At 37.9% G+C, this 25,587-nt stretch overlaps 1 protein-coding gene and 1 pseudogene across 7 annotated transcripts in view; both read right to left on the bottom strand.

Moving 5' to 3' along the window:
* MPP7 (MAGUK p55 scaffold protein 7) overlaps window positions 1-25,587 on the bottom strand; it is a 105,940-nt gene that overhangs the window by 77,335 nt on the left and 3,018 nt on the right. For 5 of the 7 annotated variants that reach the window (XM_077304646.1, XM_077304648.1, XM_077304643.1 and 2 more), the window contains exon 2: window positions 2,942-3,089. In XM_077304646.1, coding sequence (XP_077160761.1) covers window positions 2,942-2,978 — 37 coding nt within the window. In that variant the 5' untranslated portion in view covers window positions 2,979-3,089. Of the gene's footprint in view, window positions 1-2,941; window positions 3,090-11,703; window positions 11,745-25,587 lie in introns of all 7 variants that reach the window. The other 2 variants (XM_077304649.1, XM_077304644.1) reach the window with 1 other exon arrangement.
* On the bottom strand, window positions 5,826-5,986 carry LOC143821169 (U4 spliceosomal RNA; annotated as a pseudogene).

The following is a 25,587-nucleotide window of genomic DNA, read 5'->3' as shown; positions in this document are numbered from 1 at the left end:
ACTCAAAACAACTGCGAGGATTCTTAGTTTCATCTAACCCCCTCAAAAACAGGCAGCTCCGACACCTTTTTAAAAATATCTTTTTATTAGTTTCCATTAATAAGATAGAAAAGTCAGAAAAATAAGCAAAGAAAATCCGGTTATTACAAATTTTACTTTAACTCTGTTACTAAGGTACATTATAGGACTGCCTATTCCCAAAATCCAAGTACAGGTGTCAATTTTCTGAAGTTCTTCCAGTGGTCTTCTATGTACTAAGCTTGTCAGTTTTGCCATTTTACTCAGTTCACCAATTTTATCAAGCCAGTCAGTTGCTCCCGGTGTGGCTTCTTGCTTAGCTCAAACAGCTTTTGAAGTTCTGTTTTCTTGATCAGTTTTTTTAACAGGGAAAAGAAATGACTGTTTTCGACAAGTTGTAGAAAACATGTGTGCTTTTCAACAAGTCAGATTAACAAAAGCAAATCCAGACTCACAAGCTTGTTTCAAAAGTACTTATGATAATTTTTCAGGATTCTATATATCACTATATTCCACAGTAAAGTGACTGAACTCCATGCAAAATCTACCAATCCCCTGATAGAGGTTTTGTTGGACATATTCAGTGGATTCCCAAGGCATGAAGAAAAATCTCCTTTCTAAAAAAGTGGGAAAGAGCCTGATGAAAACGTAATACGCTGCAAGAGGCACAGAATGTTGAGAAGAGTTATGCTCAGGAAAAGAAGGGGGCTAGTGAACTTGCTCAAAACTGTGAAAGCTTATAGAATCACAGAGAGAGAAATTGGGCATGCAATGGTTTTAAAACTGCTTCCCCACTCAGTTCTTGATCAGCTCCCTGCATTGTTTGGAACATAAACCAACATAGCCTCTAAATAAATGCAAAGGTTCCAACTGTATTATTCTGTGGAAGTTAACACCACAAGATAAAGTGACTTCTTTAGCTTACATCTAAGCTGCCGTCCGCTTTGCTAAACTAAAATCAATACTCACAATATTAAAACTGTACCAGACCAACAAGAAGAGAATTAAGGACATGAAGACACATTTTCCTCCATTAGTCCAAGTGTAGGGTAGAAGTGAGGCACACATAGAAACATTATTCACAGTAACCTTGTAGAAAATAGAAATGCAAAAGGATGCTAAAAACACACATGTAAAAATCTGCACTTCACCCACAGAAGTAATTAGCTGTGTTTAACTCAATACTACCTGACTGAATATTTGTCCTTTCACAAGCAGGTTTCCTTTCATGAATGGAAAGCACTTTGATACCGAACCCTACATTATCCAAGGATACTTACATTATTTTGTTAAATTTAAATTAGGTCATTCATTATTAATGTGAATTGCAAACATATACACCTGTCAGCCAAAGAAGACCCATACACAGAAGACTGCTTGCACACACATGTACCATTTATTGGATTAGGAACAGAACCGTCTGCCAAAGCACCAGAGGCAATTCTGGTGAGTGAAATTGCCTGGGACAAGATCGCACTCTGCTTACTGTAAGGCTAATTATGCAAGTTTAAGCCCAACGACTTAACCATGCTGCGTTGTAGCAGTTATTTCAAGTCTCTGCTGTAATAGACTGGGGAGAGGACTTAAATCAAAATTTTGTGGCATTTAGGGTTGGGCACACACAGAAACAGCAATAGGAAGCGTTGGACGGAAGGAAGAGCTAAAGCGGTATTTTATGCAGAAGCAGCTACAGCTGTTATCTCTGCATTTCCCTAATGGAATAATCCTATAGATGTTTATTCAGCCCTATTAAACTCAGATGGGTTATATCCTCGTAAATCTGAAGAAGACTGCCGTCTGGACTGTAATTCTGTGACCACTTGTTTCGGAGTAAACAGCACTGAAAGTGTGATTTGCTTCTGAATAAACATGGGTAGGTGTGCATGGCAACTCTTTTATAAAAACCCAAACTTTTTGCAGCAGTGGATAATCTTTTTTGGAATAAAATCCTTATTGGTTTATATTTAGCATGCATAGGGTTACAGTCAGAGGGTGCCCCTAAGCAGTTCCAGACAGACTAACTTAAACAGCCCCACTGGTTTATAGTGTGATCTATTTCTTAAGGTCCCCAAGAGCTCTCAATGATCACAGTGCTTCTCAACATGCATAAACAGCACACCATTTTGGCCCTATGTTTGTATTATCTAGCAGAGGAGTTCTTTTTAAAACTGAGATCAAAATTGCTGTTTAATTTGCTACATAAAAGCAGTCCATACTTTGGGGGCATGATTTCAATGCTTACGGAATTGTCGTTTATTCTGCTTTTAATTTTTTCTCACAGTTCCATCTTCATATACTGTAAAATTCTCATATCTGTTTCATTGAGGAAAATTCTAAATCTGAAATGTTTTTCTTTTTCTTTCTTAAGTGTTTTATTTATTCCAGGTTTTTTTTTAATACAGCGTTTTCCCAGGGCCCTGAGGCAGACAGTATCTCTCCACAACATTTTGTGAGGTTAGGGTAGTAGATGACAGCAACTGTATGTAAAATGATGACTCTAAACTCCTATTGTGTACAAAAATGGGGGGGGGGGAGGAATTAGGCATATAAAATGGGTTTTCTTTAAGCGACTTGGTATAAAGGTCCAGCAAGTCTTTGTTACTGATAATATTGTGGTGAGATTAAACATTATAGTTGGCTAGTACAAAATAGTAGCCTGGTACCAAGCCCAGCTTCCATTTGTGGATCACCAAAGGCAGTGGATACACATCCGAATAGGGATGCTACAGTGCTGCATTGCAGTTACCTTCATCCATAAGCATTCATATGGGGGCATACTCCATCCAGTACATCTAGTCATGCCTAAATATGTTCTTGCATGCATCTACAGCAGGCTCTGGGACAATATGCAAATAATGTATGCATAATCGCTAAGCTCTAATAAGCACTCGGTGTAGAAGTCATCAGTCCAGTGTTTATGTACCTGTGTCACCTCCAGATCCTGTTGACAAAGCTGGCATGGTTCAGTCTGCAGATAGCTAATGCACATATGCTAGAACAGGTGACAGTTAACTCCAATATGCTGCTTCAGGATTTGTCATGAAGACTTGCAAAGTAGTTTCAAAGCAAACCTGGAAAGAACAGAAATACACCATGATAAAGCGGTTAAAATGGAAAATTACTAACAATGGTCAAAGGGCTCTTCGCCATTTCAAAACACTTTATGTTTAAGTTATTACAAAATGCATTATTTTAGAATCTCAAAAAATACCGAGCATTGTTTCTTGTAATCTAATAGGTAATCAGAGTAAATAAATTAAATCTGTGTGAATTCTAGCCAGAATCCAAATAACTGTACAGGCTTAAGAATGACACTTTGCACTGCTTGTAGCAGAATTTGACTCTTTCCCCCACTGAGACATCACACACTGCTTTTGAAACTCTTCAATTTCAAAAATAGTTTTGCATATGGCACAAGAGACGACTGATCAGGAGGAACAAAACAACAGCCCCTTTTAGTCCTGCGAGTTGTAGTTCTTTTGGGGCCCCATTTTTTCCAACAGAACCTGGAGCCTGAATGAACTTCTAATGCTGCAGCTATTTACTCTTACTTAACATAACCCTAACTACCCTTCTCTATTCGCTGAGGAACACAGTTTGTTTCAAAGTATTTTGAAAATCTGGATAGCCTGTCAGAAATGCAACTGTAACATTTAAATGTAACAATATCATTTTATTAAAACTACTGATGATCTTATCATGTACTTATTAACCAAATTTGAATTGTAGCACAAACCAGAGCCTGAATTAATAAGCCTTACATGAAGTGAAACAAAAAACAAGAGCAGTAAGATAGGCATTATAACACTTGTCTTCATATTGATATTTCTAACACAATCTTGGTCACAAGTGATAACTTAAGGTTAATTTGGGCTTTCCACATGGATATATTAACTAATTATGTTTTATCATAATATTTAAAGCTAATGCACTATTTATAGTGACTCAGTTATTTTCCCTATAAATGGCACTATTACAATGACGTTTTCACCCTACAAACAATCCTATATTATCAAATAACTCTTTCAGTAATACTTATTTACCATTTTAAGTAGTGTAATTCATTCACATACACCTAAAAAAATTAGTTCAGGACCTTGACAGGATTTTCTAGCTGCTGATTAAATTCTCTTTGATATTATAATTATTGTGCTCTAAGGCACAAGTTTAAATGTTAGAGAAGTTTGTAAAAAAATTGACTTTCTAACAATTAATATTCACCCAATAGCCTTGTGTGCTTAACTTGACGAAACGGCTTTGGTCATTATGTCCAATTGCACGTCATCCTTGAAACTAAAGTGTCTTCATACAAGTTAAAACAGACTTCAATTTTTAATCATATGCTCTTGAGATCAAGTCAAGGGTACATTATACACTTTTTTCAAGCAGTCTGTCCTGCTACAAGTGTAACATGCACATGTCAAAAAAGAAAATTTTAAAACTTGGACACACATACAAGACAGTTACTGTACAATCAAGGTAGCATTACATAGCCTGTCAAGTTATCTTAGTTATGTGCTCATTCAGTCAAACCTTTGGAGCTATATCAAAAGTATATATCCATATTAATGAACATATGGTATATGTTGCAGAGCTAATTAAGATCACAAATTTAAAGACCAGAAGTTCAATTAATCTAACAAATGTACATTATCAAGTGTGGATGTCAGTCCTCATTTTTCTTTACTGTGGTCAAATTCTTCGATATTAACTTTCAAAACCTTTACTATATGAAGTGTGGTATAAAGTTATTCCCTACAGAATCTCTGTGTATATATTAGTGAAAAATAAATGACCTGATGAAATCCCTAGTACTAAAAAGCTTAATATTTTGCTGGAACGAAACAAGATTCTTCTCTTCAAAACTTGTAAATTAAGTTACATTTTTAGTGATGTTTGATTTGGCTAAATTTACTTTGAAATGCTTTGTAATTTTGTGTCAGAACCCAACTATGAGTACTACTGACTGTTGCATGGAATCGATTTGCTGCAACACAGAAATACCAGCTGTTATAGTATGTCCTGAGAGGGATTACCGAATATTCTTAAATTGAAGTTCAATCCATCTTTCCATAAAAACACAACCAAAAGCCAGGAACATAAAAAGAGTATCAAGTGCACCTGAGGCATTTATAATGCCCAATAGGACTGTTAGAACCAGCCCTTTAAAAAGGCATATTTTAAAAAATTTCATTATTCCAGTTGTACCTTGCTTCTATATCACACTGTATCAGATTCTTTTGGCATCTACTATGTGGAAACAGTGAAATATGTTAAGTTCAGTGATATGTTGTTGAATTTCCACCAGGCCCTTAGTAACCTCTCAGGCTTCTGTAATACTTGTGACATCTAGTGGTTATGTGAAATGGTGCACTGCCATTTATTTGCGATACTTAATGACACAAAGGCAGGTCCACTCAGGTATAAACATTACAATCCTAAATGCTTTCCTTTACAGTCATTAAGCTTAAAGCTACACCAGTAACTGACAGTTTAAGAATTACATCTATGTTTGTTTCATATTTTTGTAAACCAAAGCCTAGTCTACTGCCTTTTAGATGTCTAATCCTTTTGATTCTATTTATTTTAAACAGTGCATAGCCAATCCTGAGTAAGAAAGGCAGACTATAAACATGCTAAAACAAAACAAATAAATGAGATAAATACAGAGAGCTGTTATTCCTACTAGCATTAGGTTTACATATATACAACTATCAATACAATACAACAGGCTGTATACAATACAACTGTTTTTTTAATATTAAGACTTGGGGAAGTGATATATCAATGCTCAGCATTCAAAATATGTCAGATGACTTTTCAGAAATGGTTAAAAAGGTAAAGGTAAAGGTGTCCCCTGTGCTATATTTCAAGTCGTCATGGTGGGGTATTGGGAAAAGTTTTCAATTAGCAATAATCGCGCCTCGGATTAACCTCATTGGCTACGATACTGCCACTGCGCAAAGCCTCTAGCGTTTTGACGCCCTCTAGCGTTTTCATGGCAGACTGAATACGGGGTGGTTTGCCAGTGCCTTCCCCAGTCATTACCGTTTACCCCCCAGCAAGCTGGGTACTCATTTTACCGACCTCGGAAGGATGGAAGGCTGAGTCAACCTTGAGCAGGCTCCTGGGATACAACCAACAAATATCCTTCAGTAGATGCATTGACCTTGATGCGACTTCCAGTAGATTGTAGCTACAATGTAGCTACAATGTTTCTTTGGCAATTACAGCCTTACTCAACTTCTTCAGCTTTACTTCCAAAGTCTAATAATCCTGGTAGATGCTTCCAGTTTGTTAGTAGAAGATTTCAAATGAGAATAAAAGCAATGCTTTAACAGTTTACCAAGTGGTGAGAATGATGGGAAAATAGTTAAACGTGTGATCCCACATTTCTAAAAAGCTTCGCATCCAGAACTCTCAAAATGTCAGTATGTCTGAAGCAAGGGCTGCTCGCCTTAATCGTTATTTTCACAATTCACCCTCATGATGAATTACCACAGACTAGCAGTGTCTGTTAAATCTGGCTCTGGACATCTATTTCTATTCCTAACAATTCTTCCACAGTCCATTTACAACCCATTATGTTCAAGTCCCATACTTTGTGGCTGTTTTATTACTTCATTTGGGGAAATGAAAATGCAGATCTGATTCTGAAGTGTTTTAGTTGCTTCATGTATGTGTGTACAAAACAGTATTTCACCCCACCCCCCAAGAAAAAAGCCTCTAAATACTTTTAAAATACCATGGCCTAGCATACAAGAAACTAAAGATTTAGCATGAACGTTCATTTGAAGTTGAAGCCTTTTGCATGGATTAATTCAACAAGAGCAGTGAATAGCATCCTGTTCATGCAAAAACAGAATATTTCCTTAAGTCTACAGCTTCAGAGCCAAAAGTATTAAGCATGGTCACAGAGCTACTGTGACCAGTTCCGTTTCAGGAGCTTAAACTTTCATATGAGCCAAAAAGCAACATTTGTATTTAAGTTTTGCTAGTTTTGTTTAAAGGTATAAAAATATCAAATATAGTTTCTAACTAAATAGAAAAATCAGCACAATCCTTTTATTAAAGTCATGATAATTTCAATGGAGCATTGTTCATTTTGTTGGGGGAACTGGAGGGGGGGGAAGCAAAGGAAATGCAAACATTAACTTGGAGCCCCTGCATATCCTGTATAGCCCACAGTATATACTTCATAACAGAAAATGTTGCTATAATGAAGGCAGAAGTAGAGGGGAGCGATATTAAGGTGCAAAAAAAATTTTTTAAGCACACAGACATTCTTCCTATGGGGCATTTGATTAAACACATTATTCATACTTTCATTGCTAATTTCACTACTTGGGTTTAGTTTTATCAACCTTGGTATTTTGGACATTTTCTTTCTATTCTACTCAGTTTGTCTGCTAATTGAGTGAATGGGAGACACCCCCCATACTCCTGAAGGGGCAAAATGTGACATGTTTATAAAGAAAAGTATACAAATTCATTTATCATCAACAATACATAAAGGTTCTTTCCTCCAACTGCAGAAGTGTTCCATGATCTCTCTATGCAAGTATATCATAAGCCTTATGACATTCTCCTTGGAGAAACTGTAATTTTTGTTTTATCTCCATTGTGCTTACCGGGCAACTGGTATTTAGATTTGTGTATTTAGAATTTTATGTAATAAGTTCAGGACTACATCATGTGAAATGATGAAAAGAGATTTCCTAAATTAAGGCATTATATATTTATACATGCTAAATTTGTGACAGGAAAATCACAACGTAGTTCCATTTAGCAGCTTAATTATCTATATTACTACTTTATTAGCTTGTGTATTCTAGACAAACAAGATTGCTTAGATACCAGTATCACAACCATAATGATTCAGTGATCCAGCACAAAAATCTCCTATCCAAATTTGAGTTCAAATTGTACAGTCGACTGTGCTTACAGGTATCTTTAAAATATAACAGGTATATTTTTACAACAAAATTCGAGCCCAATGACACCTTTAAGATCAACAAAGTTTTATTCAAGGTGCAAGCTTTCGTGTGCATGCACACTTCCCATCTGCTCTGGCAGGGGCTCGTGGGAATTGTAGTCCATGAACATCTGGAGGACCATAGGTTGACTACCCCTGCTCTAGAGAATTTCTTCAATCCTGCAGGAGAAAACAGAGAAAGGAGCAAACAAGACAGCCTACAGGACTGGACTGCCATTGGACTCAAATTTTCTTCTATTTGAGACCAACTTGGCTATTCACATGAATTTAGGTATATTTAGGTTGGTTCATGAAGTGATGTTTGCAAATTGAAGAATTGCCACGAACTTCCACAAATTTTGAGGAAGTTCGTGGGGGTTTGTGAAGAGCACAAAGTAGTGGTTTAAATGGCTCCAACTCATTTAAATCTCTGCTTTCTGTTCTTCATAAAAAACGGCTCAGCTGTTTGGTTTAAATGGTTCCATGACTGAGCCATTTCACTCCTTAATTTCTGGCTACTTTGTGCAGCCATGAGCCACAAAAGGAACTGGGTTCTAGGGACCAAGATCGGTCTGTTGGATCATATATTCCTTCTCCCTCTTGCTGCAGCTCAGCACCACACACAAATATTTCAAACCCTGATTAAAAATGAGCTCAATGCAATATAATGAATTCTCTGAACGCTCCTAGGCAGTCAACTAAACTTAGGTAAGCCTACTGATTTGTGCATCTCAAATTAATACTTGAATGAATAAGAAATAATGAACTGTTATAGTCTTAAGTTTAAAAACAAAAAAATGTTTTTGTACATCGGAAATATCTAGTAAACAAGCAAAGTTTTTAGAAACACAAGTCTTGAAAATTATAGACTTTGGCCAGAAGAGGGGGCTCATTCTCTAAAAGAGATACTTTCTAACACACTCCTTCTTATGGACAAGCAAAAATTCTCTTTGCCTGGCCTAACATATTTTCATACAACATTTTTAATGAATCTGAAGCACAGTTTTCTAGCTGTATACATTACCATAAATGCATTCAAATTGCATTAGAATGATATGGTCTACATTTTACTTTTAGACCTAAAAGTAATGTTTTCTTTAAAGTAATGTTAGACAACCTTTTTAATGAACTAGCAAAATATTTGTTTAGGAATCTTAAGGGTCAGCACCTCGAAGCTCCCTTTGTAACACTGGGTATATTCTCCACATTTATGTTTTATTTCCTTTAAAAGAACACAAACCAGTTTGATGTTATTGTCATAACATTTACTGGACATGTAGTTTTGTCCAGGTTGAGATCTGGTAGCCTTATTTACGGAAGGTAAACAAAAAGGTGTTGTAAAGGAAAAGGTTGAATGCAGAATTCCAGAGAAAAGCTAGAAGAGATAAGAATGCCTTCTTAAATGAACAGTGCAAACAAATAGAAGAAAACAATAGAATGGGGAGGACCAGAGATCTTTTCAAGAAAATTGGAGATATGAAGAGAACGTTTCATGCAAAGTTGGGTATGATAAGGGACCAAAATGGTAGGGACCTCACAGAAGCAGAAGAGATTAAACAAAGGTGGCAAAATTATACAGAACAACTATACAAGAGCGAGCTTAACATCCCTGTTGACCACGGTGGGGTAGTTACTGACCTGGAGCCAGACATCCTGGAATGTGAAGTCAAATGGGCCTTAGGAAGTCTGAGCAACAATAAAGCTAGTGGTGGTGACAGCATTCCAGTTGAACTATTCAAAATCTTAAAGGACGATGCAGTAAAAGTGCTACACTCAATATGCCAGCAAATTTGGAAAACTCAACAATGGCCACAGGATTGGAAAAGGTCAGTTTACATTCCAATCCCAAAGAAGGGCAATGCCAAAGAATGTTCAAACTACCGCACCATTGCACTAATTTCTCATGCTAGCAAAGTTATGCTCAAAATCCTACAAGCTAGGCTCCAGCAATATGTGGACCGAGAACTTCCAGAAGTACAGGCAGGATTTCGAAGAGGCAGAGGAACTAGAGATCAAATTGCCAACATACGCTGGATCATGGAGAAAGCTAGGGAGTACCAGAAGAACGTCTACTTCTGCTTCATTGACTATGCTAAAGCCTTTGATTGTGTGGAGCACAACAAATTGTGGCAAGTTCTTAAAGAGATGGGAATACCAGAGCATCTTTTTTGTCACTTGAGAAATTTATATGCAGGTCAAGAAGCAACAGTGAGAACTGAACATGGAATCACTGACTGGTTCAAAATTGAGAAAGGAGTTCGGCAAGGCTGTATACTGTCGCCTTGCCTATTTATATGCAGAGCACATCATGAGAAATGCGGGATTAGAGGAGTCACAAATTGGGATGAAGATTGCAGGGAGAAATATCAACAACCTCAGATATGCAGATGATACCACTCTAATGGCAGAAAGTGAAGAGGAACTAAAGAGCCTGTTGATGCGGGTGAAGGAGGAGAGTGCAAAAGTTGGCTTGAAACTCAACATCAAGAAAACAAAGATCATGGCATCCGGCCCTCTCAATTCCTGGCAAATAGATGGGGAAGAAATGGAGATAGTGACAGATTTTATTTTCCTGGGCTCCAAGATCACTGCAGATGGGGACTGCAGCAAAGAAATTAAAAGACGCTTGCTCCTGGGGAGGAAAGCTATGGCAAATCTAGACAGCATCCTAAAAAGCAGAGACATCACCCTGCCAACAAAAGTGCATTTAGTCAAGGCTATGGTATTCCCAGTTGCAATGTATGGCTGCGAAAGTTGGACCATAAGGAAGGCCGAGCGTCAAAGAATTGAGGCTTTTGAACTCTGGTGCTGGAGAAGACTCTTGCGAGTCCCTTGGACTGCAAGGCGAACAAACCGGTCAGTCCTAGAGGAGATCAACCCTGACTGCTCTTTAGAAGGCCAGATCTTGAAGATGAAGCTCAAATACTTTGGCCACCTCATGAGAAGGAAGGACTCCCTGGAGAAGAGCCTAATGCTGGGAGCGATCGAGGGCAAAAGAAGAAGGGGACGACAGAGAATGAGGTGGCTGGATGGAGTCACTGAAGCAGTAGGTGCAAACTTAAATGGACTCCGGGGAATGGTAGAGGACAGGAAGGCCTGGAGGATCATTGTCCAGGGGGTCGCGATGGGTCGGACATGACTTCGCACATAACAACAACAACAACAAAAGGAAAAGGATTCTCTAAAACTCTGGCTCATTTAACATTTATAGCCAGTGACTAGATCAAACTTCTGTGTCCCAAAATAGTGCTGGGGAAAAAGAAGAGGCAACTGCTTCCATTCCCTATTTGTGGACTTCCTGGAGGCATCTGTCTGGAGCATGCTTTCTCAAACCAGGGTTTCTCAAACCAGGGTGAGCTGCTTTGCTGGGGGGGGGGCGCTGCCACCACTGTTGCCACTCCTCCTGCAGGCGGAAAAGATTGAGATCGGCATGGTGGGGCAAAAGGCAGAACTTAACTGAGAAACCCCAGGGGGGGAAAACATTTATATACAATCATGAACAACGGATCTTCATGTCATTGGTCAGTTTCGATTTAATTTCTGTGAAAGAACACATGCATAATTTTTGGAGGGGTCACGACAACATGAGGAACTGTATTAAAGGGTCGGGGCATTAGGAAGGTTGAGAACCACTGCATTGTGTGGACTGAACAAACTGAACCTAAGAAGGCTCCAAGTGTTTAAGAACAATTTGTTAGCAATTAACTCACCATAGAGTAATCAATCCTATGGTAATCTTCAGGACAGAAATCTAAACGAAAAGAGTAGAAATAACTTCATTAAGATTCTATTCTGTGAGGCAGAATAATGCATTAAAAGTGACTGAAGAGGCAGGGACAACCCTTTGGAGAAGTGGTCCCCAACCTTTTTATCACCGGGGACCACTCAACGCCTTTTACTGAGGCCCGGTGGGGGGGGGGAGTTTACTCCTCTACTCTCAACCACTGCCCTAATGCTCTCTGATCGCTATGGTAATGTTTAAACATCCCTTCAAAATAAGATACAGACACGCCACAACAATGAACATAAGGACAATGACAAATCAATGGGAACCCTGAGCTTGTTTCTCTGCAACGAGATAGTCCCATCTGGGAGTGATGGGAGACAATGACACCCGAAGTGTGTTGTAAAGGGCCGGGGGGGGGGGGGGGGAGAAGGCGTCCTTCAGGGCCCACCTCCAATTAGTCAAAGGACCACATGTGGTCCGCAGCCCACAAGTTGGGGATCGCTACTTTGGAGCAGAGAGAAGATACTGTCTTAAAGAACACAAGGAAGTTGCTGCAGAGGGGAAAAAAAACTTGAAATAGCTCAATAAGGTCTCATGGCATGATGGCATTTCATTATAACTTAGTTATGTCACAAAAGATAATGTTGCATGATACTATCAAATGCTGCAATCATCTCTTCTTCTAGCAACCATATTTAGCAATGTTTCACAAATACAGTTACCATAAGCAAGAATTTCTTGCTGGCAACTGCACTGTTGGCAAGTGTGTTAAGGACACTCAACCGCCCCCGCCCCCCCCCCAAAATTCTAAGAGTTCAGAGGGATGGGTCAAACTCCCACTGCACCAGGCCAGGAAACTACTACTATTGATATAAGCTGATTTGTTCTAGCAAGTTAATAGTTCCTGTGGAACTTTAGAGGAGGAGAGGAAGCAAGTTCATTCACTATCTCATGCAGACAAGTCAAACATTACTACGTTGATAGCAGAAATAGTATGAGAAACCCTATCTGGAGAGTGGGGAAATCCCTAGGTATAGTATCTTATCACATTTTAATCTCATTCTTCCTCTGAGGGACCCAGGGTGACATAGAGAGCTCTTCTGTCCCCTGTCTTAGCTTTATAACAATCTCGTATGATAGGATCCCCCCATTGAAATAGTTGATTTAATGTTCCGTTAATAATAAAATCTAGACATTTACTGAGACGTGAGATCTATGGCTCCTATTATCTGATGAATTATATATTCACCTCAAAAGGGGCTCTGTTTGGGTACAAAAGGGAAACAAGTTAGCAATAACGCCCAAAGAATTTACTAAAATTAGAGATCAGTACTTTTTTCTCCTTATAAGACAGGGACACCGGGAACACCAAAGAAATTAAGAAACAATGGTGTGTATGTGTGTGTGGGAGAGGGCTTTATTCCAAATACCAGTATTGATATTTGGGAATTAGCAATACAAAACCTTTAATGTTGTTAACGTAAGATATTTGGGAATTAACATTTGAAATAAAAAAATTCTCCTACTACACCATTTTTATCATTACCCCTTTGCTCCTGTTGGTGTGGCCCTACATTATTTTCTTGTTGACTACAGGAACACCGAAGACACAAGTCAGTGTAGGATAATTTAATACCACAAAGCTCAACCACAGGTAATTTAGACTCTTATCCAAATTAGAGCGGTGAGTTTACTTAAACAAGGATGCCACATACAAAGACAGATTTGCAGTACCACAACTAATAAAACAATTTCCTAGAGAGAATTAAAGACATTTTACACAAGCTGCAAAGAACCTAAGATCTATATCCATGTTGTATAAACCCAGCAATCATGGTTTTGATTATTGCCTGTTCTACAGCTGTCAACATGATGCAGAATATCAATGAGCTACTAAATTCTCTACGTGCTGCTCTAAAGGTCAGTGAGACAAGCACACAGAATAACACACGTCTTCCAGTAAGCAACTACAGTTCTCAATTGCTGCAGCAATATTTTCAAAGTGGCTTTTAAATAAAGTAACTATGTTAGGGTGATACCAGATGTCTTCTATTTTGGTATCCATCCTCTTTTGGGCTCATAAAAAAAAAACCCTGTTCTAGGGTTCAAAGCTTAGGAATATTCCTAAGTAGCAATTATCACAGTTTAGATAGGCAGGGTATTTAAAATGAGACGTGGCACAGCGGTCAAATGTCCTCTTTTTTGCTTTTCAAAATATGGTAATCATAAACTATGTATTGAATACATGAAATCTTGCATGTCAAAACTTGGGCACGACTTCCTACAATATGCAGTCCCAAAAATTCTGATGAACAGGCAGAGAGTTTTCAGTTCACAATATTCAACGCCTTCTGTTGTTCACTATCATAACGCATCTAAAACTAGAGGCTGAAGCCAAAGCACTTTATTTTCTGCAGGAAAGCTCCTTTATCTGAACACCTTTTTTTACCTTCTGAATTTAAGTTTCCCCTTGATAAGGGGTTAAAAATAAAAAAAAAACTTAAAACAGTCCCTGTTTAACTTCATTTTGAGCTTTGAGTTACTTGTCCCTGACCGGAGCCAAAGAAAAGATCATGAACAACATATCTACTTGCAAGTTCAGGTAAAGACTAGCATAGGCTGAACTACACAACCCATTCACTCTGCAGCTGATCTGCCAAGCATGAGAACCAAGACACTCCAACATTCCAAAGTACAAGGTCTCAGATGTCAGTTACAGGCTGTACTTTTCGTCTACTGTGCAGCTGCAAACTGCAAAACGCCTTCCATAAATTCAACTGTTCACAGCGAAGTAGCCTTGCCTCCAGAGGTCAATACTGATAATTTATTATATTTTTATACCACCCTTCCAAAAAGTCCATTTACACACTAGTAAAAACATAAGTTATAAATCTGAATAAAAACATAATCACAACTTCACAGGAAAAAAACAAAATCAATAAATATTTAAAACTATTTCCTGTATTTATTTATTTCTTCATTTATATTATATCCCTTGGGGCGCAAGGCAGTTCACAGGGAACATGAAAACCATATGACAGATACAACTTAAATTCAATAGCTGCATCAATTAATAATAATAACATCACTCACAACTGAACATTTGATTGCTTGTTGTTTAACAGTTTAACATTATGACTGTAACCCCATAGGTTAGTCAGAACGGGATTACCTATCTTTTTACTGTCTGAAAATCAAATCCTAGATTCTTTACAGTCGGTAATTTTTAAAGCTATAACAGAAGTGTTGTATACATAAGGGGTAACCTTGGGTGTCATCACAACAAAAAGCCAACCTCTATCCCTCACCTAAATAACTTTTATACTTCTATTGAGAATCACCAAAAGACATGTATAACAAATGACTACTGAATTCCTAAAGGCCATGGCACCCTGGCTCCTGGGATGCGTTGAGCCTTGTATTAACCATAGTTCAGACTCTCAACAGGTAGGCAAATACCAGCAGTTCACAAATACTGCCCCAAAGTACCCTGTCCTGCCTGAAAATGCAACAACACCTGTGCTGACATTATCCCTGGCCTGCCATACCATGCAAGGACGAGAGATCTTTGCTGCATTTCCCTTTCACAATTCTTGGAGAGTTACTTGGGATCGTGGTGGACTGTGCCTCTGAAAATTCAAAACAAGAATTTAGGTACGTTGTTTACAAAACAATATGTAAATGTGAAAAAACACAATCACATCACTGGTAGGCCATTAAAACTATTGACCGTGCAAATTTTAAATTGCAGTATTTTAATTTTGTAGTTAGTAACTTGTAGCACAAATATACAAATGTAGCCCTATGAAGGTAGGTTGAGGGATTTGGGAATGTTCAGCCTGGGGAAAAGGAGACTGAGAGGGGACATGATAACCCCCTTTAAGTATCTGAAAGGTTGTCACTTGGAGGAAGGCAGGATGCTGTTTCCGTTGGCTGTAGAGGAAAGAACGCACAGTAATGGGTTTAAACTACAAGTACAACGATATAGGCTAGATATCAGGAAAAAAAATTCAGTCAGAGTAGTTCAGCAGTGGAATAGGCTGCCTAAGGAGGTGGTGAGCTGCCCCTCACTGGCAGTCTTCAAGCAAAGGTTGGATACACACTTTTATTGGATGCTTTAGGATGCTTTGGGCTGAACCTGCGTTGAGCAGGGGGTTGGACTTGATGGCCTGTGTGGCTCCTTCCAACTCTATGATTCTATGTTTTAATGTGTAAGTGTTCAGATACACTGTATAAAGCAAATTCTGCTCAATTTAAGTTTCTTACTTGCTTGAGATACTCTTCATTTATTTCCTAAATCATTATACTAGTTGTAAGGACTTGTAAAGCAATTGTGTTTACTGCTCAATTTACTTATATCAACTTTTAGGTTGAAAGGTATTTTTCAAAATGCATCTGAACATAGTTTTGATAAGGTTGCAGATTCTAATATATTAGCAGAATGTAGAATCAGCTATTATTAATTTATTTATCATTTGATTTCTATATTAATAGATTTATATTAGATGTATTATTTGATCTATATTATTAGATGTATTTAAAAAAAACATGTCAACATCAGACAGGCTTCTCTGTCTCAACTCTTATATATGACCATCCACTCCAGAATTGCCCCAAGTTGTTCTAAGATAGTATATTAAATATATCTTGTTAGTTTAGAACTATATTTGGAGCACAGTGAGAGTAATCTGGGTTCTCTTCATGGATATTATAATACATAGTAACAAGTGACTACTCTTCTTTTGCAGTGCAAAAGAGCACACACCCGCAAGAAAACTGGAAAAACTGGCTCTTGAATGCTTTCCCAGTTTTTGGCAGTAGGAGTTACATTTTGTGAATTCATTCTCACTGGTACACAGAAAGGCAGATGGTTATTCAAATCTTTCAAAGTTCTCTAAGGAGAAGCAACAAGTTCTTGTCATAGAACATCAAGTCCTACCTCTCACACAACCACTAATATGTAATCATTGTCTTTTTAAAAAGGCTACAAGGAAATGTATTTTCACTGAAGTATAACATCTTTCCCTACAATAGTGGCCTCAGCATGGTATTTATCAGTGGCTTTCTTAGCTCCCGTTTGCTTCTTTGCCAAAGCATTTCTCCACTAAAACCAAAAGGCAGTAATGGCTTTTCTTCACCTCAGTACAGAGGTTCTTCAGAAGACCACACCAGAAGATCACTTTCATATCTTGCAATTTCCCAAGATTTTGTGATTAACCTTGATACTCCAGGACATTTGGTGATCATCATAAAATGGCTTTCATGCAAGTAGTGTCTACTACCTATACTCAAAATTCCAAAAGGCTGATCAACAGTGGCCAAGCACCCAGGCTTTTAACTCAGTGGTTCTGTATTTTAAAGCTATTTTATGTTTGCTCCTAGCGTGAGGACTGTTTCGTCCATCACATTTTACACTATTCCATTTTGTGTGCTCTTTATTCCCTGACTTGCTTGATTTGTCCATTTGCTTTTTTTATTATGTTTTATTGCGTTGCGAGTTCCCTCAAGGAGAGGTGACCTACAAGTTTTCAAAACAAACCAAATTCATTGATGCTTGCCGTAGACATCATTTTCGAGAAATAAAGGAGAACACTGGAAAAAATTTCTTCAAAAGTTGAAAAATTGGTTAAATTTCTTATTTTCCGGTATACTGTTTGTGAGTATTCATAATGGAATTTACGAATCTATGCTGTAAACCGCCGTGAGCTGCAAGGGAGAGTGGTATAAAAATGTAATATATAATTAAAAATAAAGAAAAAGCATCATCCACCCCAAAATCACACAACACGTTAAGAATAGATTCATCATTAAACTATAAGATATGGTTTCAATGTGGGGCTGCGCTGAAGATGGAAGACGAATATAAAGTTACATTTATCTTCTTGATGTTCAGTTGTAATCCAACTTTGGTACTTTCTTCTTTAACTTTCATCAGTAGCCATTTTAAATCTTCACTATTTTCTGCCAGTAATGTGTCATCTGCATATCTCAAATTGCTAATGTTCCTTTTACCAGTTTTTACGCCACCTTCATCTAATCCTGTCTTTCTTATGATATGTCCTGCATATAGCTTGAATAAATGTAGAGATTTAAAATATCCTTGTCTCTCATCTTTGCCAATAATTCTTCAAAATTGTGGCTGTGCCTGGTAGCCAATCATTATGTCCTATTAGCCAGCTGTAAAATCTGATCCCATCACACTATAACTTGTAGCAGTAACAGCTTCAGGATGACTCCAACCTTATAATGAAAGGGATATGATTCTAAATATAATACATATATTCTGGTGAATACTTATGCCAAAGAATTTATTACCAAAGTAAAGAGGAACAATACATTTTTCAGGCACTGAGCTCTATGACATTTTAAAGACCAACATGTTCTGCATATGGTACAGTCTACTTTACCAGATAATTTTTTTTCTAGATAATGGGTTTTAGCTTAGTCATTGCATATGGCATCTCTGATATATTGAGTCAGCCCATTGGTCCATCCAGCTAAGGCAGTTTTGTATGTTCAGGACTGCAATAATAAATCCATCAGACCAAACAGGAATCGCTTCTGAATGTACATATGATCAGGTTGAACATAAATCAAATACCTGGGTTTGAAAAAGCTTGTTAATAGAAGTCTAATCTAATTTCATTTTTAATTAAAATAAATCTTACCCACTAGCCAGTCAAAAGAAGGAACAAAACTGGGGTCTTTTTATAATGGTACTATGCTTTCTCTTAGTCTTTCTGGCTTAGAATATGTCAGCAGCAGAAAGAACTAAACAAAAAAAATCAGAATCACACAAAGCTGGAAGAGACCATAAAACCAGCCAGTCCAGCACCCCACTTTCTTGGGGACTTAAAATCTCACACTCCTGACAGCTGCTCATCTAATCTCCTCCTAAAAACCCAAAGAAGAGGACTCTACCACCTTCCAGGACAGCATATTCCAGCTACAAATTTCTACTACTAAGTGAAACCTCCTTTCTTGCAATCTGAATCCATTGCTCTAAAACTGCCTTAACAGGATTTTAAATTTATTTGTAGATTTATATACTGGGCACTTAAGTACCCCCCCCCCGAAAACAAACCTGTATTTGTAAAGTTGTCCCGTGTTTTAGGCTGCTTGAGTGTCCAGTGTTCTACAGAGCTGTCATTGAGGAAGTGGCAGCATTTAGAGTTGGAAGCAGTTCACAACCACTCTGACTAGATCATTTACTCTTTTGACAGGATCTTGTTCTTATCTATGTTCTGCAATGTAATGTAGCACACCTATGTCCTGGGAAATTGAGCCTTCTGACCTTTCTTTGTAATACCTCTTCTCCTCCCACCCTCCAGGATCTTCTGTTCATTGAATATTTATTGCTTGGACTCACTGCCTATTTTCAATTCTATTATTGGTTTAACAAACACTTATAAAATAATGAAATTAACAGAGTCATGTGGTACTACAGTTTAGTGTCTTATGTGAAATAGTTAGCTCATACTTCAAGTATGGTTGGGGCTGGATAAACATTTTTAACTGGTAAGGAACTCCCACCATAGCTAAGGAGGCTTAAGCTGATTTCTAGTTTCTGGCACCATATTCTCCAATTCAGCCCCAAAGAATATTATTTAAGTTACTTTATACCTTAAAATAAGCTTTGGACCACTGTAGACCAATCATTTCTTGAATCAGGAGACTGGGCTCTGTAAACTGGAATGTAGTGGTGCTTGATCCAAAACCTGGATTTTGTGCAAAGAGCTCCAAAAGGAGGTTCACTGACGATAGATTCAAAAGGGTTGCCAAGGATCCTATACATTTACACAGCTAATAACCAAAGAATAAGGAATGGAGACTGCTGCACCCACAAATGTGCTGGGCCACCACAGCTCCTATATTTTAGAATCCAAAGCTTTCACCATGAAATATGCCAAACAATGGTCTTCTAGAAAGCATGATTTTTTTAACAAAAATCCTCCAGTGTCATGCTCCCAGGAATCCCACAGACCTTCTTAGCTAACAACAGAAAATAAGAGGGTTCTGAGTACACAGATAAAACCAAAGCAAGAAACCTTAGCCATAATATAAGTTTGAACCATCACAATATCTAAGTGTAATATGAAAGTGATTTGATTGTAGGGAAGGAAGACACAACCCAGATATTATTTCCAACTGCTTTTAAACAGTGACACATATGCAACCAGCTTTTATGGTGGAGGACTTTCCTGCTTTTTCCTCCTGCTTATAGTCCAGTGAGTCCCTTGTAATTTAACTCCTGAGAATCAGCAGATCCTGAGAAACAGCATGGAGGATAAAGTAAGGGAGAACCAAAATTTCCACTCCCTTCTTCCACAAATGGAAATGCTGCTAAGTCAGAGGAACTTCATGGCTGAACATATACATATATACTAGCTTTTTAATATTATCATCTCTGCTTCTATTGTAATCATATGATTTCAGCACTAATCATCAATGATTTGGAATTCTAGGTTAGCAGTAGGATGATATTGCTTGTAGACAATATTTTTATGGAAACTTTTATGGAAGATAAAAAGCAAAGTGGATTGTGAAGAATTCCACGAGGCTGGTGAGAAACATGGCACCTACAGGCACCACACTAGGGACCCTTTCCCTACTCTATCCAAGAGACAGCAATAGCCTGAGCTTCCAGGATCATAGAACTTGATTTTGGTATGTTTATACATTTAATTTTGTGAAGGAAAGTGTTATTTTTCCCATGAAATACCTTTTATATGCCAAATGTTCTTTAAATAGCTTTTTAATTAGATTGCTGCAGTCCTCTGTATCAGTCTGTGCTTTATTCAATTGCCCTTATGTTGACTTACTCCATTGCAAATTATTCATAGTTGGATGGTTTTAACTGTTTTGCTTTGATTTTCATTCATTCCTTATAGATTTAGACTACTCAAAAACAAGACATTTTAAATTAATATATGCTTGCTTCCTTGTATCTCTGGGTTTTTAAAAAATCTCAGGTAAGAGGAAATATTTCTACCTGAGACTATGAAGAACCATTGCCTGTCAAAGCAAAAAATGCCTATCCAAACAGACAAAAGTGCACCAGCCAGGAGCAAGTGGAAAGGTTGAAGAAAGTATTATTATAAAACATGACTAGTTTCAGACACCCCAGCTTCATAAATCAACAATATAAGGAATAATAAAGCAGCTTTAAAATTATGATTTATAATGAAAACACTAGTTATACCTTGCATTTCTTCCACAGAGTTCCCAAGACGTTTCCCATCAAAGTACTGACCAGATGCACACTTGCTTTGTTGCAACAAAGTTACCATACCTCATACTCTACAACCATACCCTGGAACTTGCCCTAGATGTCCTCTGCATACACAGCTAAGGAGGGAAATAAGACAATACATTTCATATAAATTAATGACTGACAGTGAAAAGAAAGTATTGAGTCTGACGCGATTCAACCCAAGAAAGAAAATACAGTGTATTTATTTCAGTAATTTTTGACATTTCTTTCACAATTCAAATAATCTCCCTGAATGGTTAGAATTACTTGAACCATACAGTAACATATATACATAATCAAAAGTGGAATGGCACCAAACAAGACCACTCTGTCTTGAATGTCCCCTTTGGGACTCAGTAATATATCCAACTAATTGTAAGCAACATATTCAATAAAATGCAGATTTCTGGCCATAAAACGAGAATCATGGAGGGGAACATTCCATACACAGTGATTGTAATACAAATAGAAATATCCACTTCCTGGCAGCATAAACCATATGCAGATAAGGGGAGGGCTGGAATACAGGGAGGGGAGAGAAGTATCACATAATATTTGGCAAGAGCAACAGTCAAGGCCATATTATGCTGGGCAGCACAACACAATTGTATTACTAGATGAGCAATTCAGGGAGACAGTATTTACTAACATTATCACTTGCTATCAAGAGCATTTCTCACATAGGCAAACCATATACACTGAATTTGCTACTGATACAGGAATACATGCCTTCCCACCACAACACTGTTGCAAAGATGTCAAAATGGCCAGAAGTTCACTTCTCAACATACACATTAGTGTGGCAAATGCAATAGAAGAGCTTTTATATACCAAATAAGAGTTTTTGCAGTCTCTTCCAACTGCTTTTTCCCACTTAGTAGTAAAGATTAAATTTTTATTTAAATAAAAAATTTTTAAATGATCCTCTATTAGAATGGCATGTCATTGAGTTAACAGAGTTCCTTTCTACATAAAGAATGAACTATAGAAGGTTGAAAGATCCTGGATTTGAGCATATGACAAACGTCATGTATGATTATAGCAAGTACTTATGACTGTAAGCGTGAACATTCTCTTTCCATTTCAAAAAGAAACACTGTTCAGTAATTATCAGCCCTTCATTCTGGAATGTACTGAGTACGTAGTCCTCAGCCAAGTAACCTTTCTTGGTGTTCTTGCAGGTTGAGAGAGTGCCAAGCAGAAATCCATTAATTTCCCAATTGTCTAACTTGTCTCTAAGCAGATAATTCTGCAGTACACTACATGTGTGCATGCCCCAAAATGTATTAGTAGGTAGCATAAAGACAATTAGCATTATAATTCTCACTGAAACCAATTACTATGCATATTTGCTTCTGTTCACTGTATATTAATTAAAATATAGAAGTAGGACTGCTTTTAAACATTTTGACTCAAATCATTCACCCTGGTTGAAATTCTAAAGTAGTGTTATACAGACTCAATGAAAGTATCATAGCAAACCATGTGTGATGTGAAAGAGTACTAAAGGGACATGATGGACTCAGGGCCCCTTGAGGAGTTTAGTCAATTGGCATCTCCCACCCCCTACCCCCTCAATCACTAGCTGGAACAATCCAGTGTTGATTAGCATCCCCAACAGAGCACAAACTGTCCAACCACCTGGAAATCCTCTATAAGCAGAGATCCTCTGGTAGAACCTTATTCCCAACAAGGAGGACCAACATGCCTCACCTTCCTCAGGAACATTTACTCTTTCACACTGGGCAAGTGGCTCACAACAGTTGTGTGTTACTTCAACTCACTATCGACCACTGCAAGAATCTATAAATTTCATCCTAGTGCCATCAACAGAAACAACACACTTTAGGCTGGGGGCAGGGACTGAGCAACTAGGCAATTTAGTGCCTTCCGAGTAAGGTAATGCATTGTGTTTGCCATACTAAATGCACTACCTTGACTAGTTCCAAGGGAAAGCCCGGACATCTCATGGAAGAAGCCTTCCCTCTGCAGGACATTTGGGACACCAACTGAAGCAATCCAAGATTCTGCAGCTGCTATTGTGACTATAATGCCTCAAGCTTGAAATAGAAATTTTCCTTGAAATTGAGAAGCCTCATGTTTAGGCCAGGGGGGGAGAGATTATGAATTACAACTTGGGAAAGTCAGACCCATAGATGTTCCACAGTGAATGTTGCTATTACGAGCATGTGAGGGGGGGCATTGATGCTGTGGTGGCTGCATTGCAAGGTTCTATCCATCTTTTGAGCCAGCCCAAAGCCAGCATCTTCCTCAGCCTTTTTAGTTGGATGGATGATACTTTGGCCCTTTTTTGTTCATGGTAGAGACTGGATGATGACATCTGAAAATGCTTCTGCTATTCTGCTCAGTTTCTAAAGCTCTTATTGAAGAATAAGGATGAGAGGGGTTCCCAGAGATTTAGATAAAACGGAAAAAAAATATTGAGGATTACAGCGGATGTTGCTAGTGGTATATGTCCCACATTATGACTTCTTTACTTTAAAGAGCTAATGGATAATTTAAATATGGCCACAAAAATCATACTGGATCCAGTTTACATCACTGGGTCGGTAAAAAGCCTAGCTCCTACGTTTTGGGCTTGGTTCCTAGAGCCAAAGATAATTTGCCAAGCCCCCATTTATATTAATGTGAAATTAAATCAGAAAAAATATCGAAATAATGAAAAGCCTAGAAAGGTACAGAAAGGAACCACTCCTGAAGCCAACATCATATCGATGCTATTTTAATAAGGCAGTCACAGCTAAATCTTTTCAAATAAAAAATGATAATGTATAGTGGTTGTACACAAATTGGGCAGATCACACTATTTATAAGCTTTTCTACAACTTGCCTGACACAGGTATTAACAAAGTGAGCATTCTTCAGAGGTTAGGTAAGTGATGCTTATTTTAGGAACTTATGAAAACACCTCACATTCATGATGACCTAAATAATTGTGCTATCAGTCTCATAGGCTTAGCTATGCAGCGTACTCACAGAATACTTTAATCACAACCATGACATCTTATAATTAAGTCTTCTCTTGACTATTCCCAGTAGCTTCTAACTTTTGACATGCCTTAGTAAGGTGCCTAATTTTAACTTTCCTCATCCCACTTCAACAACACGATTAACAAGTATAGCTCTTGTGCTATGCCCCCCATGTTATATTCTCCTACCACTGAATATTATTTTGAGTTTAATTCAATATTTTCTTCATTTGTGGACAAACCAAGGCTATAACATGAAGGAGGAAACTTTGTCACATGGAATAGATATCAACAGCCAACAGTGATGCAACATAATGTTATAAATTAATATAAAAATCAAATAAGCTTGCTTGTGACACCAGGACACATCAATGACAAAGATTTCCAAAGATATACCTTTGCATCAGTTGGAAGTTATTACAGCTGTCAAATAAATTGCAGTTCATTAATAATAATGAGTTTTAACTAATCAGTTAAGCCAAGCTTTCTCAACCAGGGTTTCGTGAAACCCTGGGATTTCTTGACGGCCCTGGAAGGGTTTTCTGAAGGGGTAAGAATTAATTCATCTTTTTTTTAATTAAACATTTACCAGGTGATATAACCATATATGGTCATGCTGATCCACCCACCAAACTCCCAAATGGCCAATCATATGGCTGGAGTGGGTGGGAAGGGGAGGGGCCCCAGGTGGGCACATACACAGCTATGCTTCTCACCATACTGTACATGACTGCCCCACTTCTGGGGTTTCTTGGAGACTGAAGAATGTTTCAGGGGGGGGGGTTCTCAATGGCAAAAAAGCTGAAAAGGGCTGAGTTAAGCCTATACAGATTTGCAAATCAATTAAATAACAAGAATTCCAACGAAAGCAGCATACTGTCTTTGTTTTTAGATGATGCATGAATACATGTCACAACAAGTACCACCAAAGAAGCACTACCACTGGTGCAAGAAGGGAAAATAATTCTTCTGTAAACATAGAGTCATAGTTAAAAGGAGAAGGACAATGGCAGAGCACATGCCTGAATACAGATGGTTCTTTAGTTAGTATTATGAATCTTCAGGAAAATAGACCAGCAGATTCAACGTTATATAAGGTATTTTCCTACACGAAGGTCAATTAATTTTCTAAACAAAAATTCTATGACCTTGTTTTAATACTAATATTTAATAATACTATCTGCTAATAATATTTAATTAATAATAACTAATACTTATTTCAGATCAGATCCGTTCCACCTTAGTCTTTACCCATATAAAAGGTCTCATTTCCTTGGGAGCAGTATATCACTTCATCATTCTACCTGCAGCCAAGTGGAGATAATTCTGCTCCAACTAATAAACTATGAAAGAAAACCTGCTCTCCGTTCTGTCAGTATTATTCCTCACTCTTAATCACATGCCTGTCCCTTTGTTTTCCTTTGTTTTCCTTTCATACTGCCAACACTGAAGAAGTGTGTATGTACACCAGAGCTTATACCTAGAATTAAACTGGTTGGTCTTAAAGATGCCACTGGACTCAAACGTTGTTCTACCAACACTTACTCTGTTACACTTCTGTTGCCAGTTTTCACCGTGCCATATATACCTGCACTCCAGTCTGAGTGGCTTGCCAACTGGAACT

Source organism: Paroedura picta, chromosome 11 (assembly GCF_049243985.1).
Source record: "Paroedura picta isolate Pp20150507F chromosome 11, Ppicta_v3.0, whole genome shotgun sequence".
In the NCBI taxonomy this organism is placed as follows: Eukaryota; Metazoa; Chordata; class Lepidosauria; order Squamata; family Gekkonidae; genus Paroedura; species Paroedura picta.
The sequence above is the reverse complement of the archived record's forward strand: the minus strand, read 5'-3'. Positions and strand labels throughout refer to the sequence as shown.